Genomic DNA, 23,499 nt, shown 5'->3' on the forward strand with positions numbered 1-23,499 from the left:
AAGGTCTCGAGGGTTCACTTCCTCGGAAAATTTTAGAAATTTTTAGGCCGTGAAAAGGCCGTTGCAGACGATGTTTTGTGTTGTTATGGAATGAGAGGTTTCGGTGGCTCTCTCTCGGATTTTTTTTCTTCCCTAATCTCCCCTCGTAGATCCATTTCTGTTTCAGATCTGATCATACGGTTTGAATTTTAAGGGTGGAAGGAGGGCAAGGGACACTTGTCTCTGTAGGAATTTTTTGGAAGAGAGGGGCGTATTACTCTTGGGAATATCCTGACTTGAAGCTGCCTCCCTTAACCACCTTTATTTAAATAACTAGCAACGTTTAACTAACTTGAGAAAAAAAAAGAATTAGAGTCAATTTATAAAACCTTTGATAAATTTGAAACGGAAAAATTCCTTTTTGTGCAATTTCTTGCTTTGAACGCAAGACAGATTTCAAAAGTCACACATACTAAAAGGCCAATTTTAGGCTGCCTGTGGAATGTCAGAGAAAGGAGAGAAAAGGGGTAGGGAACGGAGGAGAAATCGCAGATCGAACGAACTTCCAGAATTTTTTAAACTTTGTTTAAGTCAATCTTTAGCGGAAAAAAAATTAACGATCTGGATTTTCTCCCAGAGAATTTTTCTTCATTGATGTCAAACACAGCTAATTTCAGCAAATGAAGGTTTGAGGTTTCCCTCCTATTATTCTTCAAAACTGAAGTTACTGTGAGATAAGCTTGGTGACGTTTGGCATTCGGGCACCCTTCCAAAACATTTTCCAAAATAAAACTTTTAAAAACGCAATTTTATGTCGTTAAGAGAATGCGGAAAATTCGGGGGTTTTTTCAAGAAAATGTCCGATTTTGAACTCTATTTTTGGTGACGTTGGGCAGGGAAAGAAATAGGATTCAATGATTTTCGCTGCAAATTATATTGAATATAAGTATTTAAGACGTAATTTTTTTTTTTTTTTGCACAATCTTTGTTGAGGCTTGGGATTCGATGTCTTGGTTTCGGTTGTTGTTTGGCTTTGAAGGTTTAGAAATGCAGCATGAGGGTTTGTTTGGTAAGGTGGAGGGAGGGGGGCGCAGGGAGGAGACTCGAGATTCCCTCCCAAAGCGTTTTCGAAACTTAGTCAAAGTTAAACTATCTTTGGAAAGTGAGAATTCGAGGGTTCACCCTCTGAAATTCTTAAAATTGTAATTCTTCTTTTCTCTTAAGCTTTTGAAATCGCACGTCAATTCTCCGAGAGTCACGTGACTCCCCATTTCAGCGGAAAACGAAACTAATCTATTTTTCATTAAATTACCGCCCATTAGCCAGGGCTAAAGCAGAAATACGTGAAATACACCGCCAGCTCAGTCATTTCCAGCCGAGGACTGCAATTTCGTCCTTATTAGCACTCATCAGCCCGGCATAGGAAAGTGACTGAGCTGGAGATGGAAAACCTCAAAGGAAGCCAAGAGTGTGAAACAAACTGGTAGCTAATATAGAATTAGCAGACCAGACGAGTGACCGAAGCAATGGTTCGGTTCAACTCGAAGATTGAACGCGAGGCACTCGCGTTCAATCTTCGAGTTGAACGCGAGTTGAACGCTTCGAAGATTGAACGCGAGTGCCTCGCAATTTAGTCTATCTTTGATGACTTTAAAGGGAATAGGGAACGTTCGGGAGCTCTCTAGAAATTTTCCTGACGGCAAAAATTCGAAAACGCAATAGTAGGCTATCTTTGACGGCCCAAGTTTCCAACTATTTCCAAAAATATCGAGAAGTCAGATGGTTTTTTCGCCTCCCTATAAAACTTTTTGAAAATGACGCTACTTTAGCACAGTTGTTTGACGGACAACGTTATGAGACAGAGCTGGGAGGGGGGTTTCCCACCCAAAATCTTTTTCGAAACTTGCTCATTTTAAGCTCTTCATCACTGAGAAAAGAAGGCTTTGCGGTCTTCCCTCAGAAATTTCTAAGAACGAAATTTGGAGCCAACTGTGATGACGTTTGGTGATTTTGTGCACATTTGTGGTCCCTACCTTAGAATTTTTCTGAAATTTAAGTTTGAAAAACCCAACTTTAAGCTATTTTTGAAGACATTGGATGCAATAGGAATTTTAAAGTTCAAAGTTGAAATCTTTAATACACATATTAGACTTAATACACATATTAGACTATCTTTAATCACGTTACAGGAAGGGTTCAGGGCTTGACCGCTCTCAGGAATTTGTTGGACCGCCCTCAGAAATTTTAAAAACTCAATATTAGGCTAAAAGATGAGATGTAAAGGATAGGGTGGGCATTATCCCTTGGAAATGTTTCGAGACTCAAGGCCTAAAACTTCACTTTTAGGCAGTTTGGTGACGTTAAGGGATAGGAGGTTCGGTTGCTCATCCTGAAAAATGTGACACCGCCTTCAGTCTGTAGCTTCAGACGAAGGAAGAGAAAAAAACAAACAATATAATGCTGAGGTGTCCATAAGAACAACAAATGTCTTGTATTTGAGTAATTATCATAGTCGTACCACAACCTTAGAATTCGAAGACCTTTTTTTTCGACTCCAGAAAAAAATCAAAAGCATGATTTACTTATTGGAAAAACGAGTTAAATTTTTCGCATCAAAAGAGAGAAATTGCTGCCGCCCGGGGCGGACCGCTCCCTCTGCCCCTCCCTAGCTACGCCACTGATTACATCAGTACTTGTACAATTACAGAAAAGTAGACTTTTTGAAATTTGACTTTAAAACTAGGATTGCAGAGTTTATTGAGCAAAAATTATTCCTCTCAATTGAAAAAAGAACAATAGAATTAACATTTTACAATCCAAGAACACTTATATGTAAAGACTCTTTTAATAAAATTGAATCATATGCTTTTACAGTCGTTACATTATCACAATTACAACCAGTGTAATATTTATCAACAATATTATTCACTTTCCCATTGTTGAGAAGATAAACACACAGGAAAATAGACAAATAAGGCATTTAAAAGACAGGCTTACATATGTACAATCTGACTAGGCTCTTTACTTTTGTTAATTGCTGACAGACGGAATAGTAAGAGTAGTTATGAAGAAATTTTAAAACAGTTATGTTTTTTGAATTCTGAAGTATGTTGCAGTTAAACACACTGAGTTTTTATAATTAAAAACTTGCATTTTTATTTTATGATTTAAAAAAAAATAAATAAATAAACAAAATCAGAGTATAACTTGACAATACTCTAATAAATAGAACCTCTTTTTACATTAGTAGAGATAACAATTGCTGCGAGCAAATTTTGAAAACATAAAAAGAAAAAAATAGGAGAAAAAAAATCCCCAATTCGACAAATTCAAATAAGCAACACATAATCAATCACAGCACTTTTGATTACACAAGTGCACAATTCTTAATAAGAAAACATTATCTGCTTTGCCAATAGTTGACACTATTTGAGTTAAATTAGTTTGAGTATGGAACTATTAGTGATTTTATAGAATCATTATAGCAATTAACCAGTGTTAAGAGGGAAATGTTGGTAATTTGTACCCTATTTTAAGAATATCGGCTTCTTTTCTTTTAATGCATTCCTTTTTTTGGCAGTTTAAAAACAAAAAACTAAGATCCAAATCCTTCCAATTGTGGAAATGGAATTAAAAACTATGTAATAAAATAAGAGAGAGTAAATGCAAACTTTTAAGCATTTCAAAGAAAAAATGAAATACTCCAAATAGTTATTGTAAAGAAAGTTCAAAACTTTTGCAGCTCTGGTCCGTTACATCTTAAAGGCAATGATAGAATAAAATTTTTATGTCAGTATCATACATGGGGATCAGAATCTTGGTCTTGGCAGCTCATTTGCAAATATTCCCGGAACATTGCACGAGCTTGATGAAGAACACGATGAACATTATGTTTACGTACCATTTTATCAAAATGCATAGCTAGTTCATTGTAATCCATACGATTTTTCATTATCGTATCTCTGTGCTGAAGTAAAAGAGTTAGGCACAAAAACAGCATAAATGGATTTCCACCACCTAATTCCTGAGGAGGAGGGAGAGCTGACTTTTGATATTTTCCGCTATATTCTAGAGCTTCAACACATGAATTTGTAATAGAATTATTAGGTACACCAGAATCTAAAAGAGAGCTTCCACTTTTCTTGCGAATTAATTTTTCATCTTGTGTAGATCCAACTTTTGTAGCATTTTCAGAGCTAAAAATTGCATTTTGGAAGTTTGAAGGACTGATTTCAGGATCAGTTTCAATCCTCCCAGGACAGCTTTCAGAAAGAGAATCAGAGCTATCACTCCCATGTCGCTGAAATCGATTATCAATTCCAGGACTATGAACTAATCTTATTGGAATAACAGATTTAAGGTGGCAAGCACAGCCATTTGTATCTTCTGACTCTTCATTTTCTAAAATTTCACCATTACAAGGAATATCCGAAGAAGATTTTAACTGCACATCAAAATCAATTTCAAATTGCTCATCAGGAGTGCAACAGTAATTGGCATCTCCTACAGTATCATTACCATTTAAATGTAAATACTCAGGATGTTTATGAGATTTTTTTGTGGAACCAAGTCTACAAATTTGATCCATACCAGACAAATCATCACTAGTCCAACTTTCAAGAGCTTCATCTTCTACTGATTGATCAATGCTTTGAAGATGCTGACAGTAACGCAGACTTTCTCGTGTAGACTCGCAGCAATCAGGAGAACGGGGGGAATCTAAATCTTCAGAGTCAATAGTAATAGAACGTTGCAGAAAGGAACCGGGAAGTTGTCTGTTTAAATTCTCCAACTCCATTCGCAATTCCCTAGTCATTGATGTTGTCATTGGAAGATAATCTTGTGAATCATCATTAGTAATCTCTGAATTACTATTCCTTCTACTGATAGAAACAGGCTTTTCTTTATGAGAGCAACCAGATGCATTTTCTTTGGGAATAGGAGAATCTATTTGTGAACCAGTCAATTTTTCAGCTTCAGGCTCTTCAGTTTCTTTGCTACTACTTTTCATTAAGCCTCTAATTGAAGAAGCAGAATTTTGCTTTCTAATAGCTCTAACTTTGGTATACGGATTTTCTCGACTATGGATTCTAGGAGACTGAGGACGAAAAGAGTTAGCAGAAAAAAGCTCTTCAAACAAAGAAAGTTCTTTTTCTGGAGGTGATGGAGGAATTGAACTCCAAAGTACTTCTAACATTGACAAAGCTTCATCAAAAGCAAATTCTCTTTTTAGTTCTAATAACAACCAGCGATAACAAAATAAAAGATCATCTGCATTTTGAGTTTTTAGGTATTCAAAGAATGGTGAATCATAGTGTTCAAGAAGTTCTGTAAGTTGTTGAAAATTAGTTGTCATAGCTTTCCCATCAAGATGAAAATTAGGCTTTAGTCTCTGCATTAAAGCACAGAAACATACATAAGCATGAGCTTCATCTTTCATTGTAACCAAAATAGGTGATGCTAAATCACTCATTCCTTGGCAATAAGACACACTAGGATGATTTAAGGCATATGTTGTAAGGATATTAAAAAGAGAAACAACATTTTTATTATCATCTGAGCCAGCATAAAACTTATGTGTACGGTCTGTTCTAAGGACATCTTTCCTCACCATGTTAGTGACATACTGAATTTCATCGGTTAAATTACCAGAAGAAATCATGTCTTGCCAAGTTTGTCTCAACTTCTGATATTCAGCAGACCTTTGCTTCATATAGGCAATTCTTTCTTTAGCCGTAAGCCCATGAGGGTACACATTCAAGATATGTTTCCATACAACTTTACGTAAAGATGGATCAATCCCCCTCTGGTACACAGAGAGCCTTAATTCCCGAGGCTTAATTAATCGTCCTTCAGAATCCAAGTATAAATGAAACTCTGAATCCACCATAGGCTGTTTTACTGGCTTATAACTATCATAATCATGTTCACTTTCAGACAAGTTCAGGGCTCTTTGAACCATATTAAAAGTTTTTTCCACCTGTAACAAAAGAAATTGATGTCCATAAAAAAAAATGAACTTACTGCCCAAATGCAATCTTTTATCAAGCAAATCCTTCTTTTTTATTAAAAAAAAAAAAATCTTGCATGCTTGGCATAAAGAAATGTAGCAAACATTTTATGAAAGATGGAATACAAACTTAGATGTGGAAGAAAAATAACACTATTTGATTTTTATAATTGACTCAGACATGGTGGTCTTAGTCAATTTATCAATCCTTAATAAAGATCAAGAGATCTTTTTAAACTACCCAACCTACTGCAAGCAACAGCTGCTTTCAGTAAACTATTTAAAATGCTAAAATGAAAATGAAGGGGGGAGGGGTTCGATTTCAAGATTAGCCTTGGCCACAACACACTTATGGATGATTTTTCTCAACATGCTACCTTTTATGTTATTGTTACCTGACACTTATGAAAATTTCATCACATTATTAGTTAATGGTTAGCAAATTTATATGAAGACAAGACATTTAAGTAAATAAATCAATGAAAAGCAATGAAAAAAATCAAAGTTAAAATTTAATGTGATTTAAATTTAAATTGCATTCAAAAATGACAATACTGTTCCTTAAACTAAATACTTCGAAAACTCATTAAGATAATTTTAAACTTTTATTTAATGAAAGAATACAAAGGAAAACAAAAAATATCATTTGAAATATTATTTCATGAAATTTTTAATAATACTTTTTAAAAAAAAAGAAAGAAAAAAGAACGATATATAAAATTTTAAAGAAATATTTCCAGTTTTTATAAGAATTCTTAATTTTCTACATTACAAACATTTATTCATCATGTTAAGGATTTATGTTGCCTCAAGTTGAACTATGTTTATTAAATAAACACATAAAAATATTTGTTAACTTAAAATGCAATTTTTGTGTATGGGAACAGAAATTACAAAAAATGGACAGACATGACAATAAACTAGGGAAAAGTTTTAAAAATCCTTTTCCTGCATTTCAAGTCATTATACTCTTTAATATATGACATATAACCTTCACATTTGTATCTTCTTTATTTTATCTAAATTGTCTATGGTGTAGAAATGAGAAGAACTTGGCTTAGGTGGCACATTTATGTGACACACAATTGTTTTCAAGAACAGGCATTTTCAATTCAGCCTACTAAAGACTTAATAATGTTCTCACTTTATTACAAATTGATATTTGTCAAAAGAGTCAAAAAAAAAAAAAAAAAAAAAAAAAAAAAAAAAACCATAACCAAATAAATCAAGCGCACTAAGAGCATTCTAAATTGCTTGGTAACTACTTTCACCTGAAACTATCTTTCAAATAGGGGACAAAGCTGATAGGGACAGAAATGACAAAACAATAGCTTTTTCTCAACAGGATAAAAAAATTTCATTCCTTTAATATATTTTACAAAAGTATCTTATTACCCTTTCTGTAAACCAAATTTATTTTACGTACTTCCAATTTCTTGGAAGATTACAGGGGGGACAGAGATGACATTGAATAAAGTCACATGTGGATTTTTTATTTTTTTTTTAGATAAAACAAGGCTCACAGATATGAGAAGATATTCTACTTCATTTATATGCTGCTTTTCTACAGAGAATATTGTATGCACACTGAAAGTTATTTTAGAGTCCATTCATGCCACATATAAAACTTAATTACCTTTTTTTCTACTTGGGGCAATATTTACACAAAACCTGCACACACAAGCAAAATGATGTGAATAACAAAATGAATAAATAATGTGAAGAATATTGATATGGCACATTCAAGTAGACAGTTATACTATATATCATAATGCATTTGTATTAATTACTCTTACACTTTCATAACACAGTAAATTTATTTAAAAGTTGATGAATGTGTGTTGAGGACAGGGGACAGAAATGGCATTTGATCTACATCTTTTTTGAAATAAAATTTAAATAAAAAATATGGCTGTACACATTGTAATTATTCTTTGTGAGTATTTCAAACAAAATATGTCATTAAATAATGAAAATAGGTATTCAATTGAAAGATGTAGCATTAGGACGCAAAAGTTGATGAATTGCGAAAATATATATATAAACCATATAGTCCTGTCCAAAATTATCTCTCCATGCATTAAAATAATAGATTTTTCAGAACTTGTAAACAGTAATGTTATGATATTTTGTGGAGGGATACATAACATTATGACACAAACACATAAGTACAAAGAAAGAAAAAACACATCATATGACATAAAGCTGTAGCATGAAACAATGAAATTGGATTTAATATTGAATGTGATACACCCTGAGCAAAACATATAATCCAAATCTTGGTCTCAAGCTGGAATAAGACTGTTTACTAATTTTACGAATTAAATTTCCTTCCAGCAGCAATGCTTTTTTGTGGGCATTTATATCTTCAGTAGGACCATGTCTACTCATCATTGCTCTTAGAAAGACCAGCAAATTTGTGGGAGGCGTTATGCATTCATAATCCTTACTTTATAGAAACTCAACAATGAGGTTTGCTCAAATTGGATAAGTATTGCCACTGGTTAATACAAGTATTTGTGTAAGGGACCCTTTTTGCCAAATTTATGAAACCATTTATTAAATTTAGTTAAAAAAATATTAATATTTACAATAAAAATAAAATAATAATTGCTTGCAAATTTAATGGAAATATGTTTACAAACAATTTTTTTTAGCAATGGATATCCTCAAAATCAATATTTGGAATTCAGAATTTTGAGAAGAATCTGTTTTTATAGTTCAAAATTTTGTAAAGAGTCCATTCTAAAGTTCAGAATTTTGTGAAATGTATATCTTTAAAGTTCAGAATTTTGTGAAAGGTGCAAAAACAGACCATATTTCTTAAAAATTGAGAAAAGTCTAAATCTAATTTGGAGCTGAGTTTTGGAATGAATAGCAGTGAAAAACGTTATGCAAATAAAGTAAAATAATGGAGTTTTTCAAGGAGATTACTTGAAAATGATAATTATCTTTAAATTAAAACCAACAAGATTTATAGACATTTTAATGAGAGTACACACTAAATCATAGCTCAAATTAAATGCTTTTGCTGCACAATTTTCGAACAAGCAGAACCAATTTCTTAAAATAAGGACTTTTCATAAAAGAAGTTTTTAAAACTAAACAAGACTCAGGGGTCTGGGCAGAGGAAATTTGGGTTCATTATTAGACCCTTCACAACATTTAAAAAATTAACTTATGTATACAAAGATATCACGCAAAAACAACTTTCTACTTAAACATGTACTTACATTAGTTTGTGCATAAAAAAATCCAATCAAACAATTAATGAAAATAAAAAGAAAAAGAAAATAGCTTCAATGCCTAATTTTTATAATACACTTTTCTTTTTTATATAGAACAATGTAGATAGTAAAAAAGCAATTTGTATTATTTACCTGACATAAATGTTACAAAAATACTCATAGTAAAAAAAGTTAATATAATATCCTATCTAGTCTTTAACCAGAAACAATTTTATATTTATTTTCTTTTGAGATGATATGAGAAAGATTAAAAGACCTTACATGGTTTAAAATAGTTCCTGTAATAGATGATCTGTCAATTGTAAAACTTGTATTATTGCTGCGATTAGCATCCAAAGGTGCAACAACTTCCCAATCTTCCAAACCTAAAGTGATTTTTTAAAAAAATCATGAACAAAAATTATAAAACAGTGAAATATGCTTATCACAAAAATGCTTAACATGAAAAATTGATATATTGATACAATTATTATAGTTGAACTATTTAAAGTGCAAATATAGAAAATATAAACACAAATAAAATAGTAAGCACAATAGAATGCATAAATGAATAAATTAAATCAAGTAGATGAAGCCAGAATTCATCAACAGTGGAAGCTTCATCCTAGGGTCAAAAGACCAAGAAATTACAGTAAAAACAAAATATAGGATGTCTAATTCCGAAAAAAAAACCCCCTAACATTCAGGAATATACAGGGTGTCCACCCTAATTGTGGAACAATAGCTAATTTCTAAACTATTACAAATGAGCGAAGAGTTTTAACTGGAAAAAAAATCTTTGAATCACGTAAGGAATCAAAAAACAAAATTTTGGTCAAAAAATCAAATTTTGAGAAAAACAAAAAAATTTAACCTTTTATACAGTCCCTCAGTCCTAGCAATTATGTTTAGTAAAATATTTCTGACAAACTGACATTTAAAAACTAAAAACAAAATCACTCTTTTACGACCAAAATTGACCAAGCTAAGAAGTTTTGAAAAATCACGATTTTTACACAAGATTTAATGACGTCAGCAAGATAGCTCCCAAGAGAATGTATGTCAATTGACAAAGTGCGTTAATAGATTTAAATTTATTTTGGCTCTTGCTATCAGGAGGCAATTTTAATACTTGAAATGACTTTGAAAGTGCTATTTTTTTTATCTCAAAAGTCTATTTATCATTTGAATGCATTTTGTTTTTTAAATTTTATTTTTTATTTTGTTGTATCAAAGTGGTTCATCGTTCTATTTTCTCTAACGGGTGAAAATCAGTGAATATCATTAAGGAAATGAACATTTTCAAAAAAAATTATTCAAATCAAGTACTAGTATGTATTAAACAATTATATTCCTTTTTTTTTTTCAAAAAAAAAAGTCAGGAAATTATTCTTTTCATCAGCCATCTTACTGATCATTCCATGTTTACTCTGTCATCATCAAACTACTCTATACTAAAATTTAATTGAGACATTTGAACTGTTCTATAGACTTTTAATCGACTCAAAATCACAACTTTTACCCAAAATAAAAGCAGGCATCAAATTGAATAGTAAAATAAATAAATTACTGACTGATAAGATAAATAAATACCTTTGTGCTGAACAGTAAAGTAAGAAAAACAGCGTTATGGATGAAAAGGCATCCATAAGCTCATTACTTTTTGCATTGAAAAAGGCGTTCACTGTAACGCCGTAACACGTGTCTGCTGTAATTGACAAATTTGTGCTTTTTTTAACGTTGTTTTTCTTACTTTAATACACTGACTGTTTTGAAATCGTATCTCTTATGATTTCAAAAACATTATCATCAGTGAACATAAAACAAAAAACAAAAAATTAATTTGATTTTTAACACCTTGAATTCAAATTATATTTTTTGCAATCATGAATTGCTATAGGGCACTATACGTTGGGTTTCTTGTTTGTACAAATGGCATGGAATGGAAATGGGAAAGAAATTTGCACCTGTGGGTTAATTTTAGCTTCCTATTTCAACTGAAAGAGGGTGCTTAACCCTCTCCTCCAAACTTCATAAGTATGGGGAAGGGGGTTAAAAAATATATTGAACTGAAAAAACAATACACATATTATAATATACACTAGTAATATGCATATACATTGCAATAAAATAATTATTTATAAAAAAAATGGCTAGGAAAATTAAATGTTGCTTAAATTTGTGGCATTTTCTATGCTACAGCTAATGTTAAATTAAGGGGTCATTGAGCACCCTCTTAGAACTTGAGTAAGCTAATACTTTCAGAGCATAATGTTATTAAATCTAAAAATAATAGGGGGTGCCCTGGACTCTAGCTGAAAAAAGTTATTTTGAACAACCCTAGTATATATATTTAATCACTTTCATTGGGTCCCAAACTTTTGAGACTGTTGTGGAAACTTCCCATAACCTCCATAACTTGAATTACCAACAACTCGAATGTTTTTGGCGGTCCCTTGGGATTTTGAGCTATCGAGAGTTGACTGTGTGTATATATATATATATATATATATATATATAAAAACATCAATAAAACAGCAAGTAGACAAGGTTACAACACAGATAAACAATAAAGATGAAGTCGGAACTCTTCAGCAGTGTAGAAACTTTATAATGTGGTCAAAAGCCAAAAAAAATTATACTAAAACTAAATGTAGGATGTCCAGTTCCGAAAAAGCTAGCATTCAAAAATACATTGGGCTAACGCAACCACACATGAAAAATGAATGCAGATTTTTACATTTATTCATATAAAACAGAATTTAAAGCAAAACAAATAGATTAAAAAAATCTTTTACCTAAAAATACAAAAGTTGCTAGACAACAGGGTCTCTTAAAACTAATAAGTGCAGGAAATGGGAAAGCTGCTTTGAGACTGATCTCCTTAGCAATCAAAGCCTCAAAGTATCAAGTACCAGAAAAACAAAGCATCAGTTAGTGGATAATAAGGCGAAAGCCAAAATAATAATAATTATACAATGAAAAAGCAGATAAAGTAATTACATTTTGAAAATAAAAAGTAAGTATTAAATGTTTCCCATGTCTTAAGCAAATAAAAAGTTTGTTTGCCCTTTTTGTCATTTTGCTTTTGCTAAACAAAATTTTAATTCGCTTAAGACATTTGATGCTTAATACTTTTGCTTTTAATTTTCAAAATTTAATTACTTAAGCTCCTCTTGTATTCATTTTTTCAATTTTAGAGCGCATTTAGAGCACCTAATTATCCACTTAATGATGTTTTGTTTTTCTGGTACTTATTACTTTGAGACTTCCATTGCCGAGGAGATCAGCCTCAAAGAAGCTTTCTCATTTTGTCGACTTTTTTAGTGTAAGAGAAATCCTGTCTTCCAGCAACTTTAATTATTTTTTTTTCTGTTGAAAAAAGTTATGTAACAAAAATGTTTGGTTTTGTTATTTAACTTTTTGTTTTCTTTTTACCACACACACGTACAAAGAAATACATACACAGGGGTGAATATTAAATGAGAGGCATTTTTGATGTCCGAAAAAATACTTGTTATATCAAAATTAAATAACTTAAAGAGCTAAGTCCATGTTTTCTAGGAAAACATACTGTTAAAAGTTCAGGCATATAACATTATAAGAATAAATCTTATGCTGTTCTCAAAATGAAATTTTAACATGGAGCAATCCTAAAAAACGAAATGTTCCAAATGATAAAGTGAAATTTCGTCTTAATATATCATCTATTTCCAAAGTATCACATCACATAAAATAACCTATGTACTTTTAAAAAATATTTTGGGATGAATCTAAGAAACATCTTTGAATTTTTAATTTTTTTTTTTTTTTGATTAATATTAAGTATTTTATGTTGTCTGATAGAAACGTCAGGTCTGTTACCAAGGGTAATCATTTAAAAAATTACCCAGTAGATGGCTTTACCATATTTAAATTCCACTTTTATCATTCAGTATACAGAAAAAACCATTTTGAGTGATCATCTTGAGTTGAAATATATCTTTAAGGATTTTTGATTGTTTACGATGTTGAGCATTTTTTTTTTTACGATGTCAGGTCTGTTACCAAATTCTTAAATGTTAATTGGTGTAGCCTTATTAACTGCTTGTACCATTCAAAGTAACTCCGTAAACTATATTTGAGATACAATGCCTTAAACCAAAAAAGTGTGCACATGGTGAGAAAAAACAAAAATAGTTTAAAATTGTCAGGTCATATCTTGGTAAAGGCAACAGATCTAACATGATTTTTAAAAACATGTTTAAAAACTTCAAAAATGTAAAGAAAAGTTATCCTAAAATGTCACATGTATATATACACCAGATAAAAACTTAGAATTAGGGTCATTAGATTTAGGTCAGTAGTGCCCAACCTAGGGCCTGGGTTCGGTCCAAGGCCATAGCCAGGATATTTTTTCGGGGAGGGACATGTAATCAAGTGGGAAAATAGCATTTAAAAATTACGTTCATTATGTTGTTTGAAAAAATTAAACAACAATATATTTAAAAAATTCGTATCAAATAATTATTTTAATTACTTCATTAATATTTGATGTCTAATTTATATTCCATCGGAATTATTTATTAGGGAGTTCACAAAATAAGATGACTGCGTACGCTTTTACGGTCTATAACACTTGATAAAGTATTTATTATATGTTTGCAATTACAAATGCATGCGTCGGGGGCTTTTAGAATAACTTTCACGCAAATAAGTAGAAATAGTCACAGTTGAAAAGTAATCTACACTCACCACCTCAAAAAATAAATCAATATTCTTAAAGGCTTACTTAATTGAAATCTACAAAATTAAGCATGTAATCAAAAATATGATAGGATTAAAAATGATAGTTTTGATCATGTAAATCTGTTACGTCTCTTGTTGAAGTGCATATCAAAGAATGTTTTTAAAATGTTATCCGGAACATGAGTCATTAAGAATCAGTAATGGAGCAAGGTGTGAAAAAATGAGGACTTTTTGAAATTTTTTAAAATAAAATTGTATGGTGGTGTGGAGGGAGGGGCGAAAATAAGAAGAGGTCTGAATGAAAGAAGATTTGTGTATAACAAGTCCAAGTGATAGTGAAGGAGGAATCGAAGGAAGAGTTTTGATTAGATTGTCTTCATTTCTTTATTTTTGGAGATAATTTAAAATTTCGGGGGAGGATTTGTCCCTACAGTCCATGCTCTATCTACGGCCCTGGTTCGGTCGTCGCTTTGTTCAATGTTACAAATCGAAAAGCACGATTAGCGACAATGTCACAAATTTGGAGCTAAAAATTCAGAAATTGGTTTCTGAAAAACACACTTTAATAAAACCCGCATCAAGTACAGTCTGACTACTGATGCAGTGGAAAGGCAAACATCTGCTTTATAGGCAACAATAGACACATATTAGTGCCAGGAATGCTAGCTATTACAGACATGTATTAGTCTTTAAATTAAGGGAGTCACATTGATTTGAACAAATCACAAGCACCAAATTTTCTTTTCCCCCTCATTCAGATTGACCTGTCTTAGCAGGATGTTTGCCAATTCCATAGCAAACCTGGGCAGACAGTAATGACAACAAAAATTATTCATGTGTGGTTTCTTTTCTTCTCCATATTATCCTATGTTATTTATTGTAGTTGGGCTAAGCATAATCTGGCAGCATTGTAAAGCATATGCAGATCCTAATCATAGCATTACGATACTGCCAGGTTATGTTTGCCCCAAGTACAGAAAAGAATAAATTATTTTGACATCCAAAATGTTTCTGGCCCGCAAGAATGATTCTAACATGAGGTATGGCCCTCAAACAGAAAAAGGATGGGCACCACTGCTTTAGGTTATCTTTCAAAATATTTTAGCTCATATCTTGGGGCAAAATGTTACTTCTTTTAGTATATTTTAGAAACACATGAATATATACACATTTAGAAGTGAATTTTGACTACTCTCTTAAATCATGTTGTCATGTAGTCATCTGTTATTCAAAGTAATGTCATCTGTTATTCAAAGTCAAGTAAAAAAGTATTTGTTAAAAATAAAATACTTGACCTAAAATTATAAATGAAGGTGTAATTAATAGATATGAAACCTAATTATAGTGTTATTTTAGTATATACAACACATTGTTGGTCTCATTCATTTTAGAGAAAAGTTTAACTATAAGTATATATCAAGTTAAAGTCACAAATCTGACATTTTTAAAGATAAACAAAATATGGAATATTTTTCGCCTGTAAAACAGGGAAACAAATTCTTATTCCAGATTAATTATTGATACTTAAAATGATTTACTAATTTAAAAAATGGTAACTTCATTTAAAAACTTCAAACATTTTCCAGTAACAGACCTGACATTTCTTACTTTATGAAAACATGTGCAAGGTATTTGAGAGGATGAACTAATGTCCAATTACCAAAAATGCTTCGTTTTAATTTTGTTTTCTAAACTATTTTGATTTCAAAAATGCCTCAATTTGTAAAACCAGACATACACACCATGGGTGAACTAGTGCCAGAACAACTAATTATTTTGCATGTAAAAGAAGAAGAGAAGGAAATACAAATTACCCTCTTCAAACGGCTTTAAATCTACTTTTAGCTGTAAACATGGATCAGATGATCCAAGAAATGCAGCATCCAGGTCCCAGTCTGAGAGTAAAGATAAGTATGTGTCTTTTCCTTCTTCATCTCTGGCAAGATAACTGATGGAGAATTCTCTGAAAAATGGTTGCAAAAACGTAAGGTTAGTTGACCTACAGCAAAGAATGAGAGATAAAAAAAAAAAAAAACACACACACACACACAACAGCTTGTGGCTCACATCAAAAGTACTTAACAAGCTTTATAGCCAAAAACTTTATAATAAGGGACATTCTTTTTGGTCCCAGTCCCTTTGAATAGGGACCTCCATGTATTTGCCTCTAATTAACCTTCTATTTAAGGGACAGTCACAGAGTAATCAATTACAAAAAGTAACGTAGAAAAGTGTAAGAAATCGTGAATTTACTGGAATATGAGTTTCATTTTTCTTCTAAAAATTAATTGATGAAAGTTAGATATTAATATATGATGATGAAACATCTATACATAGCAAACGTCTTGCTGAAATTTACATGCTTCATTTGCCCTCTCAACAATTTATTCAAGCATGCTCAGGGCCGAGTGAGTGCACAGTGCATTCCCACATAAATTGATTTGAGTGTAAATCTGAATTTTCCAGATTTTTAGCATTATCTTTTAAGTGAAGCATTAAAAGTTTTAAAAAATAATTAAAGAGCAATGGTGATTATTTAAAAAAAAAAAATTAGTATTGAAAAATATTTGAGTTTTGTATGCATATAGTATAACAAAAAGAGAGAAAAGCACCCTTTTAACTACAAAACTAAATTCAAAAGTGGCCTTTTGATTGAATGTATGTGCCCTTTTATTTGGAAGCCTTAGCCCTTTTTTATGGTCTGGGGAACACTAATTAACGGGTAAATTTGAATAAATATTCATTTTATTTAATATAAATATTTTAGTATTTAACCATATATGTTAATAGTTTAAGTTTATTATAAAATTATACTGAGTTAACACACTGCATACATAAACTAAAATACTTCCAAAGGGACACCTCTATTTAAATGTCCAGTCCCCTTAGTGTCCCTCATTGAGAGGTTCTACTGTAGATTAAAAGTCCCCAGTTAGAAGGTTAAAAGTTGATCAGAAACAAGGAAAATGTCTCAACGTTGTGCACAGACTAATGGTTCCTTTTTAGTTTTGAATCATGCAATTTTGTAAAAGTAGTTAACAAAACGAAAATGAGTTAAGCAGCTAATGCTTAAGTAACTTAATTAAAATTAATAAATATTTAAAGTAAAATATTAATTCTAAAATACATAAAGAGATGAAAAGAGAGCACATGTGAGTAGGGTATATTTTACTGGGAGAACGTCAAGCAAAAAACTAGAAGAATTCTCAAATATAATGGCAGTACCAGTTCTACTTCTTGGCCAAACTTTTAGAGCAATGAGCAAGTTTATGTTTCTTTGGTGACAATTTCTTTGTTTTAGCAGGTGTTGTATGTAATTTGATAGCTGTCTTCTTCTCAAGAAAACATGTTTCAAACTAATAAGCTGGACATAATTATTGCAAATCATTATATGAACATTCAAGTAATTGAACAATGAATTATATATTTATTTTATAATTTTTTATTTTTTAAATTATATTGTTACTTAATAGTTGACCAGAAATTAAGTGTTTTATAATGTTTACAAGAAAAAAAAACAAAATATTTTCTTTTAACTAAAAACTGAAGTTAAAAATAATTTTAAAATTCATCATCATATTCTGTACAAAAACGTACTATATAACGAGAATAAATTTTACAAAATAAAATATTATTTGCATTGTTTAGTTTTATAAGTTTGTTTCTGGTCAATCCAGTGATTGAACATGCTATGAAACTTTAACATTTGACAGTAAGCAGAGTTATATAGTTCAGAAAAATATTTTCTCGTTGACAGTTACTGTACAATTGAAACTGACGCATTATATAAGTTACAAACCGTTCAATGTAATTGTCATATATGTATATGTTTCATATTAAAGAGTTTTTTGTTGAAAAATGATGCTTGCCCTGCATTTTCAATCATGTTCATTTGTGCCCCAGGCTTGTTCACACGTGCCCCCCTATAGAGACACATGCGAACAATTGAAGACAGTTTTTTTAAATTCTATAAAGTAAAGAAATCATTTTCAAAAAAAAAAATCTGAAAAATTCCAGGGCACAAAAAAAAGACTATTCAATCATGGGGACACTTTTGCTCTGAGAAATTGATAATATTTTTTGAGAAATTTAGAAATGAAATAAATTGTTCACCTGTGCCCCTTTTTTCCTAAATATTACATGTTATAATAATCAGGATACTCAGCCCCAGCTTGCTTTGCTCACCTACCCATTTTCCAAATACCACAAGGGACAATTACAGCAGCTATCAGGGATACTAGTTCTATCTCTTGCCTCGAAACAGGGGAAGAGGTTTTCCTATCATTCGTATAGGTTATCTCGAAAATTTTAATTGGCACTTACATCCCTTTGCTTTTTACTGCATGATATAGTATGCTTTTATTCATGATATTTATACATGTATATATAGAAAGATCTTAACAAAACTTACCACAAGAATTTGAAAATAGCATTTAAAATACTTTAAGGTGATCATAGCAAGAAAGAGGAACATACCCTTTTATATCAAAAGCTCTTGCTAATAAACTTTGCAATACTTCAAAGGATGTTATTTGAGGATCAACACTAAACCTGCGATATTCTGGAGCTAACAAGCCTTCACATTTCTAAAAAAACAATAGCATACCACATTAGGTTTACAGAAAAAATCATTATCACAAACCCATCAAAATATAGTGACGAGTTCAAAGGTTGCATAAATTTCAGGATTAGGCAGTTTTTGAGGTTATAAAATAGTGGTTTTAAAATAGTGGAGTTTGTAGAAAACAGCACACTGAGCAGAAGACATTTTAAACGGAAAATTTATGGTCCTGAATAAAAAAATACAAACTGTTTCCAAAAGAAAGTCCCCAAACGTCTTGACTAAAGGCCATAAGTGCCAAAGATACATGTACGTGTATATACCCTACTAGCAAAATTTCTTGCATCAACCTTGACAGATCTTGATATTATACTGACGGTGTCAATATTGACGTGTTTCATACTGCATAAAGGTTGTATAAATATTAAAAAGCAACATTGCAAAACAACATGTATGCATCCTAAAATACTAATATTGATATTACCTTACAATATCAGCATTGCATACATGTTGATTTCAAGCTGTCGCAGTCAAGATGGTATTTATTTCATTCTGTTTCCGTCAAGGTAATTAGTACACAATGGAACAGGTGGACCTTCGTTGATAGTTGTGCATGAGCATAGTTCATTATACCCAGTGTCCCTTGTATTGCTGGCATGTTTTCTTCCTCTTTCGACACAGTCGGTCCAGAAGCTCCACGCTGCACGTAGCATTGCAATCTTTAGGCTTCGCTAAGTTGGTTTCTTAGTTATTAGTGTAGAGTGTTATTGTTATATAGATTATGAGTGACTGATAACTGCATTTGTTTATTAATATAGTACTAGACAAGCCATATTGCAGACGATGTGCGATCAATGATAGAAAGGGCCGAAAAAAAAAAGGTTTTTTGTGCCTATTCTTCGAAACAAAGGATATGCAGCCCAGAATTTTGTATTATCACTTCAATCTCACAAGTTTAATTTTATTCAATGATTATTTGTGTTATTCTTTAAGATAAATTCAAATGTTTTCTCCAGGGGATATTTTCAATGCTGATATCCACTTGGATGTACTTTATGTTATATATTTATTTATTGTTATCTTTACTCTTTAATGTGCAACAAAAACTTGAATTTAAAAAATAAGTCAAGTATTATGCAAAACAAAGAAATTTTCATTTTTTAAATTAAATTCCGAGTACCATTACTATTTTTATATGAATATTTGATCAGATGTCAGCTTTAAAAAAATATTCTTAGGCCAGAAAATTAATTAATCTTGAATAATAACAGAAAAAATTAAAGAATAAAATTTAATCCTTGAGTTTGAAGACCTTGACCTTTTGCCTAGACCTTGATTTCATGCTGTCAGAACTACATCTTGATATTATCCTGTCATATCAGTATGTATGCAGGATTACAAAAGCAAGATCATCTTGCCTAAACCTTGTTTTTATGCTGTCATGACAGCATTTGATATTATCCTGTCATATCAATATGTATGCAGGATTACAAAAGCAGCCTACCTTGATATCTTCCAGATATTATGCTGCACACACCTTGTCAGTCAATATTGAGGCAGTCTGCTGGCAGCATAAATGGAGTAACATAACAATACTGAGGCAGCATTAATGCAAGATGATTTTTCTTGCTTGTCAACCTTTATGCAATACAGAGGCAAGATATTTTGTTTACTGGGTGTGTGTGTATATATATATATATTTAGATATACAGTGGAGTACAGTGAGAAAATTCTAACTTTCAAAGGGTACTGCGAGTCAGAAAAGCTAGGTAATTCTTGTCGTACTGACTAAAGAATCTTCTCCGACATCTTTTAGGAGAAATGAGACTGAGCTGCATTCATGCCTAGCTAAAATGTGAGTTTTTCTAGCTTGTTCAGCAAATGCAGCAGCTTCAAACTCTTGCAATGCATTTATTGGCCAAGCTTGAAAAGATTTTTCATTTCATTCAGAAATTAATGCAGCACTGTACCATTCCTCCCGACTCTACCCTACCAATCTAACTTCTTTTATTGGGGGTCTTGTAACTCTACCAAAATTAAGCGCACAAAATATGTACTTTTTTTAAATGTTATATTAAAGGACATATTTAATCGTAACAGATTTCGATCAAAAACAAATACAATCCATTGTATTTACCAATAGCACAGCTAGAAATTTCCTTTGCTCCTCCGAGAAGAAAATTTCTCGCTACACTACTGGTAGATAAAATTTGGACACAAATGAATTGAATATGTCCTTAAGACAGAACACAAGAATTGAATAACTCGATGGTACTGAATATTTTAACGATTGACATTGCATTTATCCTAATATATGCGAAAATCACTCACAAAATGTAAATACCTACATAAGGAATTCTCACAGTGTAACAAAACATACCTATATAATTATGACTTCATAAATTTATCGATCTAAAGCTGGCCCGTTTTCACGGGTCAGATTTTATATACTCACAGGCCATAGTTTGGAGATCCCTGCTCCAGACTGAAATTTGTACAAATGTATCACCCTATGAAATTTACATTAAGAAATGAATTTAAGAGAACAAAATTCTATCTTCAGACCCATCATTTGGGGGGAGCAGGGGCTCAAAAAGAGGCAACTGCCCTGGCTTTGTGAAATCAATATATTTACATCTATATGGGCAAATTTTATCCCTTTCAAACATAAAATGCAGCAAATATGTTCTTTGCCAGCTCTCTTGAAAAATTATGCAATGACAGGAATACCCCTCTCTCTCTCAAATAATATTTTGATGAAGCTGTAGCGCAGAAGAGCAGCGAGCTATATAGTACAGAATTCGAGAGAGCACTCTTCCAACTCTTCAGCAGTAATGATCTGCATTTCGTACGAGTATGGCAAAAAATGCACGATAAAAAGCTCAAAAGAATAAAAATTGCTTTTAAGTGGGAAAAGAACGCAATTTGCCACATTGGCTGGGACAGAAAACGGACAACCAAGATCTCTCATTGGTTGCGTTCGACGAGCACGACCAAGAGCGACCGGTTAGTTAATCACGTGACAACTAATGATCACGTGCTCCAAACAACCAATCAACTGCTTAGAATGGTAACCGGTGAGGTAACCAGTTGATCATAGAACGCTGCAGTTTGTAACTGGTTACTTACCGGTCGACCGGTGAGGTTCGTCGAACGCAACCTTTTTAGAATTACAGCTCAATGCACTAGAGTGATCCCCATATATAGGCGACTAGTGCACCAATAAAGTGGAGGTCAAAGTAGGTAGGGATCAGAGGTGGATCCAGAAATATTTGTTAGGGGGGGGTCAAGTTTTAATGGCTGGCTTTATATCTCTTGATAAAAAAAATGCTCTTAAGCAGAGGTGCCCATGAGATGAAAACCCATTTGAATACCCCCTCCCTACAATTTTTAAATGGTTAATCTCATTAGAGATGAATGCTTTGAAAAAAAAAAAACTGAAAATAGCAATAGCCCATTCAAACGAACCCAGTCAATCCTTTGAACTGTGACGCGCTGAGAAGAAATACCTTACAGAACGAAGCAAACAACAGGTTAACATTGATTCCATGTACTATTTTTTATCTAAAAATTTGAAGATTGGTAATAATCATAATAAAATTCTTGTCACAGAGGGGTCAGCTGACCCTTTGACCCTCCCCTGAATCCGCCCATGGTAGGGATCTAACATCTCATGAAGTTTAATGTTATAATTGATTAAATAACCTCTAAAGAATTAAGGACACAGCCTCAAATATCAAGATGAATTGTCCCTCCTTTTGTCCAATTTAAAGCTCTATTTTACTTTTTATAAAAGAATAACTTGAAAAAAATATGAAACCCACTTATTAAGCCAGTTCTTCATTCATTAAACACGTGAATTGAACAATTTCATCATTTTTTGTTAAATTGTTAAATTTTAACTTAGAAAAATAGAGGGGTAAAGCCTCTTTACTTTAAAAAGTAAGGGGCAGTTTAAAAGTGTATGAGTAAAGATCTTCGTACAAGCCACCTATGGTGATAGTTCTTATGCTACCAAAACACCCTGCCTGCTTTGGAATTAGCAGGCTATCCATTTAACAAACATTCATTTAAACATTATCTGCTTACATAAATATACATTGAATGTCTTTTTAAATGGTATGTTAATTGCCAAAGATCTCATCTTGCAGTCATGTCTCATAATTTTATATATTTTTTAATTTTGTTTTATAAAAATAAGTTTGTAACCAAAGATGCTTTCCAAACATAATAACTTAACAGGCTTCATGCAAGCAAAATTTGTTTTCCATTTTCAAAATGAAAATATATATCAATGACATTTATGAGCAATTTTGTTACAGAAGTTTTTGGTATTTGGTACTTCCACTATCCCACAGGACGGACCAAGGTAACCCATAGGTGAAGCACCTTAGTCCAATACTTTCCAAGGTTCTGCTGTAAAATGCACATTAAAAAATTATGATCAGGACATTTTTCTAAAAATCTGGGATGATGCAAAATTTGTAATTCATGTTTCGGTAACAAAACCTCACGAAATAGAAGAATTTTTGATGACGGAAATGAAAATTAGAAAAGTGACCCACACGTTCCAACTCCCCTTCCACAATTTTTATCATCTGTCAAACGTAAGAAAATGTCTTAAACACATTTTAAGTTGCGAAAATTGCTGCTTCAGGCACATGTAAGAGCAAGATCTTAAAAATTGGTAGTACAAGATAAGAAAATTGTTCGTGCAGAACACTATGCGTAAAACACAAAATTATTACCTTTACTTTTACTCGAATTGCTTCTCTCGAATGAAACACGTTAACCGTCGACATGTTTTAAAAGGGAAACTGCATAATGAGAACTCGAGCAAACAAATGACTTTTTCACATACGTTTCCAGTAAAAAAAATTAAAAATTTCACTTGCAGAAAAATAACATATTTCTTTCGAAAACACAACACAACAGACCAACCACCAAAAACAAACACAAAACGAGTGATGTTGACGTATAGAGCGCGAATCTTC

At 32.0% G+C, this 23,499-nt stretch overlaps 1 protein-coding gene across 1 annotated transcript; it reads right to left on the reverse strand.

Moving 5' to 3' along the window:
• Positions 1 to 2,803: 2,803 nt before the first annotated feature.
• Positions 2,804 to 23,433, reverse strand: LOC129219357 (TBC1 domain family member 25-like). The gene is made up of 5 exons (XM_054853729.1): positions 23,254 to 23,433; positions 18,421 to 18,530; positions 15,759 to 15,907; positions 9,499 to 9,602; positions 2,804 to 5,959 (listed from the first exon to the last, which is right to left on the reverse strand). The coding sequence occupies exons 1-5, from the start codon at positions 23,305 to 23,307 to the stop codon at positions 3,776 to 3,778; spliced, it is 2,601 nt and encodes an 866-aa protein (XP_054709704.1). The 5' UTR covers positions 23,308 to 23,433; the 3' UTR covers positions 2,804 to 3,775.
• Positions 23,434 to 23,499: the final 66 nt, after the last annotated feature.

This window comes from Uloborus diversus, chromosome 3 (genome assembly GCF_026930045.1).
Source record: "Uloborus diversus isolate 005 chromosome 3, Udiv.v.3.1, whole genome shotgun sequence".
In the NCBI taxonomy this organism is placed as follows: Eukaryota; Metazoa; Arthropoda; class Arachnida; order Araneae; family Uloboridae; genus Uloborus; species Uloborus diversus.

Coding starts and splice junctions, on each gene's coding strand:
- LOC129219357 (XM_054853729.1), bottom strand. CDS start 23,307: ATGTCGACGGTTAACGTGTTTCATTCGAGAGAAGCAATTCGAGTAAAA. Junction 18,531..23,253: donor CAATTCGAGTAAAAGTAAAG/GTAATAATTTTG, acceptor TTGTTTTTTTAG/AAATGTGAAGGCTTGTTAGC. Junction 5,960..9,498: donor CAGGAACTATTTTAAACCAT/GTAAGGTCTTTT, acceptor CTTTTGTTACAG/GTGGAAAAAACTTTTAATAT.